Source organism: Stegastes partitus, unplaced genomic scaffold (genome assembly GCF_000690725.1).
Source record: "Stegastes partitus isolate 25-593 unplaced genomic scaffold, Stegastes_partitus-1.0.2 Scaffold1381, whole genome shotgun sequence".
Classification (NCBI taxonomy): domain Eukaryota; kingdom Metazoa; phylum Chordata; class Actinopteri; family Pomacentridae; genus Stegastes; species Stegastes partitus.
In genome coordinates, this window is record NW_007579112.1 from 217,456 (window position 1) to 224,394 (window position 6,939).

General features: G+C 46.4%; 2 protein-coding genes across 2 annotated transcripts in view; both read right to left on the reverse strand.

The window, feature by feature from the left end:
- The window catches only part of rab40b (RAB40B, member RAS oncogene family), a 23,107-nt gene extending 21,516 nt beyond the window's left edge, over positions 1–1,591 (reverse strand). The window contains exon 1 of the mRNA XM_008299117.1: positions 1,302–1,591. Within this exon, the coding sequence (XP_008297339.1) occupies positions 1,302–1,440 (139 nt within the window). The 5' untranslated portion in view covers positions 1,441–1,591. The remainder of the gene's footprint in view (positions 1–1,301) is intronic.
- Positions 1,592–3,814: 2,223 nt separating this feature from the next.
- The window catches only part of LOC103370175 (3-mercaptopyruvate sulfurtransferase-like), a 16,631-nt gene continuing 13,506 nt past the window's right edge, over positions 3,815–6,939 (reverse strand). The window contains exon 5 of the mRNA XM_008299126.1: positions 3,815–4,800. Coding sequence (XP_008297348.1) covers positions 4,502–4,800 — 299 coding nt within the window. The 3' untranslated portion in view covers positions 3,815–4,501. The remainder of the gene's footprint in view (positions 4,801–6,939) is intronic.

Below are 6,939 nucleotides of genomic sequence, written 5' to 3' on the forward strand. Positions count from 1 at the left end.
AAACTTCTCACTATCGTCTGAATGTTTTCTGCCAGTGAACAACTCGCTGACGTCTGAGCTGCAGATGTTTCCCTCCAGAAGCCGAACCGCTCCAACATAAAGCTTCTTCCACAGATGAACCTTCAGATCAGTCGAGTGTCGGAGCTACAAAACCAAACAAGTCTCATTCAGAGAAAGAACAAGTTCAGAACGTTCTGATCGGGTTTTTTTGCTTTCAGACCGGTTTGTGCAGTCTGTAGCTTCTGGCTTCGCTTCATCAGTGCTTTCTGTATATTTTTATAACTGTTTGGCTCCCACCAGGAGGAAGCAGCACATCGTTTGTTCATCTTCAGGTGAAACTAACCGGCACAAACTGTTTCCTTTAAACACTTTTCTGATCCTAGCTTCCTGTTCGTCTCATAACGCTCTCCGCTGCTCTAATCTGTGCTTTTAAATTTCCACTTGAACCCCAAAACAACAGATTCCTCATAAGTGAAAACCAAATAATAAATAAAATAAATATGAACTGATTCTGATTCGCTGACGCTTTTATAGAGAATCTGTTGACAGTAAAAACCCATCAGACTGATCCTGTGAGGGTCCGACACGCAGCCGGACCGGGTTGTGAGTGAATGTGGGTGATTTTTAGTGCAGCAGCTCATCCTGCAGCTCTGAGCTAAAATGTTCCACAAAGAAACTGCTCACACTGAAGTAAATGGACCAAAATACTCCATTACAAGTCCTGCATTTAAGACTACTTCAGTAAAAGTACCAGAACACAGTCAGTTGGTTTAGTTTGGATCTAAAAATCTATCGTCAGTTTCTGAACTTTCCTTTAAGTCTTCGGACTTTTTGACCTCTTTGGTTCTGAAAAAGTGACTCAGAGAGGAACTGGAACCGGAGAAACGGACCCAGCGGACACCGTTTTATGACCTTTAAAAGTGATTCAGTGTAAAATCCAACAAACAGCTCGAGAACGTGCAGCAGAAGCACCGAATGGAAACTCTGCGCACATTCCCAGTTTAGTGTCCCAGTGCTCCCAGTTCTGAACCAACTGGTCCTCGTGCCAACAGAGAGTCTCTTCACTAACTGGGCTGGCACTGGTTTGGCTCCAGACTCACTGGTTTGGCTCCAGACTCACTGGTTTGGCTCCAGACTCACTGGTTTGGCTCCAGACTCACTGGTTTGGCTCCACACTCACTGGTATCCCGCTGCGTAAACTGTGCGTAAAACCGGATGACCGACCTCCAGAAGCCCCCAGACGGCCGGTTCGACCCCGGACTCCCCCCGCGGACTCCCTCCTGCCCCCCGCCGCCACTCACCCATGTTGTGTCCGTACGGGGACTCGGAGGCTCCGTCCTGCAGGCTCGCCAGGATCTCGCCCTTCCCCACGTCGCTGTCGCCCACCAGCAGGAACTTGAGCAGAAAGTCGTAGGCTCTGGCGGGGCTCCTCTGGCTCATCCTGGCGGCAGGCGGCGGCTGCTGCGTCCCATCATGAGATGAGATCCGGCGGCGTGAATCAAACCGAACCCCGCTCCTGCTCCGGTTCCGAACAGGCAGAAATAAAGAGCAGAGCCTCTGGTTAGGTGAGCGGTCACCTGGATCAGGCTGAGTCCAGGTGAGTCCGACCCGCGACACCCATCAAGGCTCGGAGCAGCGCGCGCTCTGTGCCAGCAGCGCGCACAGGACGCGCCGCGCTTTTACGCACAGAGGTGAAGGTTCTCCGGTTCCGTTCTGCTCCCGGACTGAAGGCGGACGGTGGCGGCTCCCGGTGGGGGGAGGAGGGGGGAGGCGGGACTGACAGCAGCCGGCCTCTGATTGGTCCACCGGCTGAGTTGCTAGGGCAACCTCGAGCCCGGAGTGGACGCTGGAAACGTCCGTCAGCGCGGGAGGAGCCCTGTGATTGGCTCCCTGCGTGACGTCCCGCTCAACACGACGATACGGACTTCCTGTTGTAAACTACAAAATAAAAGCATGACACCGCAGGGCCGGAAGCAGGTGCGTTTAATTTGACAAGTAGATGAAACTGAGTCTTCCCACATGTTGAAGATTTAAAACCACGTTAACAGACATGTCAGTCAGGTCCTTAGCACTGCGTAAAGCACACTTCCCTTTGTGAACGTGTTTTTCTATTTGTTAAAAACATCTAAGAACTGAGATGTCTGTGCTTTTTTCCCATGTGGACCACTTTAGACCAGCTCCAGATCTAAAACCGTTACAGATGAACTGATCAGATCTGGAATAAATTCACAAACAGAACAACAGGTCTCACAGCTGTGTGAGTGGGTTTCTGACGGCATTTAGGGTTTCACTAAAATATCAGTAACAGTTTCATGATTATTAAGTGGAACAAATCAGAGAAACTTCTCTTTTCTCTTCATTGTTAAATTAGAAACGAACCTGAGCGTCACGTTTACTCCAGAACTGTCCTGATGGTTCTTCTGGTAGATTAATGGTAGCAACTGGACCTGCTTGAGTTCCTTGAAGACGTTCCACCTTCATCCAAGAGGCTCCATCAGCTCTGACTGACTAGTTGGGAGTTCCACACACTGATATCCTGAAGGAGACATTAACACCTGAGTTTGGGTTTCATTTGGGGGTTTGTAGCTCCTCCCCCTCGTTATGTGACTCGTTAGTGCTCCCCCTGACAAAGTGGGGTTCGTTAGGGTCTCTGTGGCTAGGTGTGGATGTGGTTCATGTTCCTGGGGAGAGATCTGAGGACTGAGCTGTGACCAGGTGAGAGGTGAAGCCTCAGACCTCCACCTCTGCTGAGGGATGGTCTCTCCAGTTGGACATCGATGCTTCTTTCACTCCTCTCTCAAACCATCTGTCCTCCCTGCAGGACAACATCTCTACATTATTATCTCCAAATGAGTGTCCTTGTCCTGAAGGTGCAGGTGGACTGCTGAGTCCTGATGTGTATTCTGAGGTGTTTCTAATGTACTTTTAAACTTCTTCTGCTCTACAGTTCAAATATCACTGTTTACTAGCAGCTAGCAGCACAACACACCTGTGTGAGTCCATCCATCCATCATCTACACCTTCATCCTCACCAGGGTCATGGGGGGGCGGAGCCTATCCCAGCTGACTCAGGGTGAAGGCAGGTTCACCTGGACAGGTAACCAGTCTATCACAGGGCTACACTTAGAGACAGACAACCAAGCACACTCACATTCACACCTACGGACAATTTACAATCACCAATTAACCTCAGCATGTTTCTGGACTGTGGGAGGAAGCCGGAGAACCCGGAGAGAACCCACGCTGCACGGGGAGAACATGGAGACTCCATGCAGAAAGATCCCGGGTGTCCTCACCGGGACACCAACCGGCGACCTTCTAGCTGTGAGGCGCTAACGATGCTAACCACTGAGCTACCCTCCTCACATCACATTACTTTAAATCTGACTAGTAGAGTATTTTCTGTGATGTCAAATTAAAGACGAACAGTTTAGAGTTCTAAATAAAGGCCTCACAGCTGGAAGCATCAGGAGCATCATGCTGCTCCTCTTCACTGCGGTCGTCCTGCAGCTGGAGTCACTTTGGTACGTTTCTGATTGATTATCAGAAGAAACACTGGACGACGTAGAAACAACAAAGTTATTTACAAGTTTGGTGTCATTTGACATTTAAATGATTTTTCACAGGATGTAACTCACTTCTGTTGTAGAACAGAAATGGTTTAAACTCAGTTCTAGCGGAACGTATTCCCTTCATTAAGTTAATTTTGTTCACCTGCATCATGATTTTCTTTTGACATCTTTTCTCATCCTGAGCTCACGAGCTCCACACCGTTATTTATTAGATTGTAAAAGCCAAAAGAAAAACACAATCGTCTCTTTTTCAAGCAAAATTTATTAATAATACTGAAGCATTTGAATAAAATCACATCCCGTGTCGGACATTAATGTGAATTGTGTGCGATATCATATAAAATATCATATCAAAAATATAATCATCAGGTAGGACAGCTGCAGCAGAAGCAGCACATGTTGACCGTCTGAGGTCAGCAGCTTGTTCTCTTCGTCAATGTGAAGTAAAATCTTGTACAAACTCGTGCTCAGAACTTTAAACGTGATTGTTTTTAGCTTAATCATAATAAGGCTCTGTTTACATGAATAGGAGTCGCCCCCTGCTGGCAGCCACAGAGAATGCAGGTTTGAGGCACTGGACTGTTTCAGATCTGGAGCACTTTCAACACATATCAACGCTACGTGACAGGCTTTAAAACTGTGAGATGTTTACGTGTTCTGTTGGTTGTTATTGGCCCACATCCGAGTCACGTGACTTGTGAGGTTCCAGTCCTGTGCGGCTCTGTTGCTCTTTGAGGCGTTTAACTCGCTGCTTTGTTCAGTTGCTGTTTTCCATCTTTTGTGGTTGCTTTCAGAAACACGTCAGCGTCTCACAGCTCTGCAGCCCGTTTTGATAACAACCACCAACAACCTCTGTTTCCTCTGCTCCAGTAAAAATCAGAATCCAGCAGCATTTCTCTTCTGGGTGGTTCCAGCATCATCCGGCTGCTTCAGACCTTCTTGGCCTCCCACTCGGAGATGATGAACTCTGGAGACGCCTTCTTGAAAAACTCATACCAGGACCCGTCGTAGATGCAAACCCCGGGGTGTCCGAGCAGGTGAGCAGCCAGAGCCACCTGACAGGCCGTCACACCTGAGCCACAGGTAGCCCAGAGCGGCTGCTTCAGGTCCACGCCTGCCTCTCTGAACAGCTCCGACAGACGCTCAGGTCCATGCATCTTCCCACCTTCATCCAGGAAGCTGGTGAACGGCATGTTGATGGCTCCGGGGAAATGTCCAGGCAGGACGTCTGGAGGACAAACAGCAGGACGTGTTAGTGTGAAGTCCATCAGTCAATCCCACCTGGTTCTTTATCTACAGGAGCTTCAGTACATTTAGTGAAGCTGTGCAAAGTTTTACCTTCATACTATGAATGTTTTCAGAGTTACAGGTTGGTGACGACCTCAGTGAGGCAGCATGATGCTGCTGACATGTACGCCTCTGAGCTCCTGCATCTCATTACAACGTCCAAAATGTCCCCAAACTCGTACAAAGTGACTGTAAACCAGAGAAAAGGAATCATAGCGCGAAGAGCCTCTTATCAAGATGTAGGGAAACAACGAGACCTTTGATCTGCTAGAACTGGTTCTGACCAAAACTGATCTGGTGTCGGTTTCTACCAGAACTCCTCCTTCAGAGGAGTCACAGGAGTCTTGGTGGCCTCCCTCACTAGTCTCCTTCATCTCCTCCATCTACAGAACACAATATTTATTCATTTATTTTATTTTTTACAGTGTAGAGACACATGAATGGAAATCCAACGAGACGAAAACAAGAATCATCTTTGAACATGACATCATCTCAGCAAACCGACCAATCACAGACGAGTCTCAGACGAACCGTCACAGTCAACAAACAAAACATTAAACACCTGTTTCACACCTTATTTGTCATTTTTCAATCCTTAAAGTACGAAATCTTTCTTTCAATTAACAGCAAATAATTCTGTGTTTCTGATTTAAAGGTCGTAATAAAACATGGAGTAATTTAACAGCCAGATTTTAGCAACATTATTTTTGTAAAAGCAGTTTTTCTGTTGTTGAACTCGATATTATCAGGACTTTGGATCTATAAAACAACAGTAAATTGTTCCAGTTTAAAACACAATAAAACAAATTAAAGTGTGTTTTACAGTGTAGAGACCAACACACATGAAACACAACGAGATGAAAAGAACAACAAAACAAAACCATCTGTTCACATAAAATCATCTGATTCCACATTATTTACTGTTTGTTCTGGATTATACATGAATTATTCCTGTTTCCTGTGATTTTACTGAAACCTGTTCAACAATCAATCCTTAATGTTCACAACGTTTCTTTCAAATAACATCAAATATCAGCAAAACTATTCATGATTTGTTTTTAAATGCAGTCAAACCAATAAAAGAACAAACGACTGTTGATGTTATTCACAGTTTGTTTTCTACAGTGAACATGTGAATGAAAACGTTCTTTCTGAGCTCTCAGTAGATCTTATCAGGAACATAAATCTGTAGAACAACAGTTAGAACAAGCCGTGGTGTTCTACAGAGTACAATGAGACTGAACCAGCTGGAAACTCAAACATCTGAACCAGCTGCTCGTTAAACACTTCAGTCTATTCAGCTTTAATGAACTCCAAACTGGATCCAGGATAAATGTAAACTCCAGCATGTAGCGGCTGAGTGAACGAGGTCTGGACTCTGTGGAGGAGAGTCATGGTGTCAGAGACGCTGTAGAAGGACAGAACACCTGCTCTGTGATCCAGGTAAACTCCTACTCTGGAGGAAGGAACACCTGAGACGGGAGTTTGAGTTTTGTTGTGCCGAAATACACATCTGTTGATGGAACAATATAAAGCCCAGGATTTGTCATTGAATCCAAATCCACATTCATATGAACCCCCTGTTCTGCTGATGTTCTTGTATGAAACTGCTACATAAACTCCTCCTCCTCCTCTCCTCTCCACCTCCCAGTAACAACGTCCAGTCAGACTCTCGTTACTCAGAACCTGAACCCAGTCAGTGAATCTGTCTGGATGATCAGGATAAGGCTGTTTTTGATACATACATTTTACTTTTCTGTTCCCATCACATAATAACAGACGTCTGTGTGCTGTGTTTGGATCCAGAGTGATTTCTCGTGAATATTTTAAGAACCCAGCTCTGGTCGTTGGTTCTGGTTCTGGTTCTGGTTCTGGTTCTGACAGTAGAACATCCTCGTCAGTGATGGCCAGTGAGATGTTTGTCCATGCGTCCCTCAGAACGTCCTGGAGTCCATCTCTGAGCTCTTCCACAGCTGCTGTCACGTCCTCAAAGTGTCTCCGAGGACGGATGCTGATGCTGGATGAGTGTGTGGACTCACTGAGTGCTGACACTGAGGGGTAGTCGTGGAGGAAGCGGCTG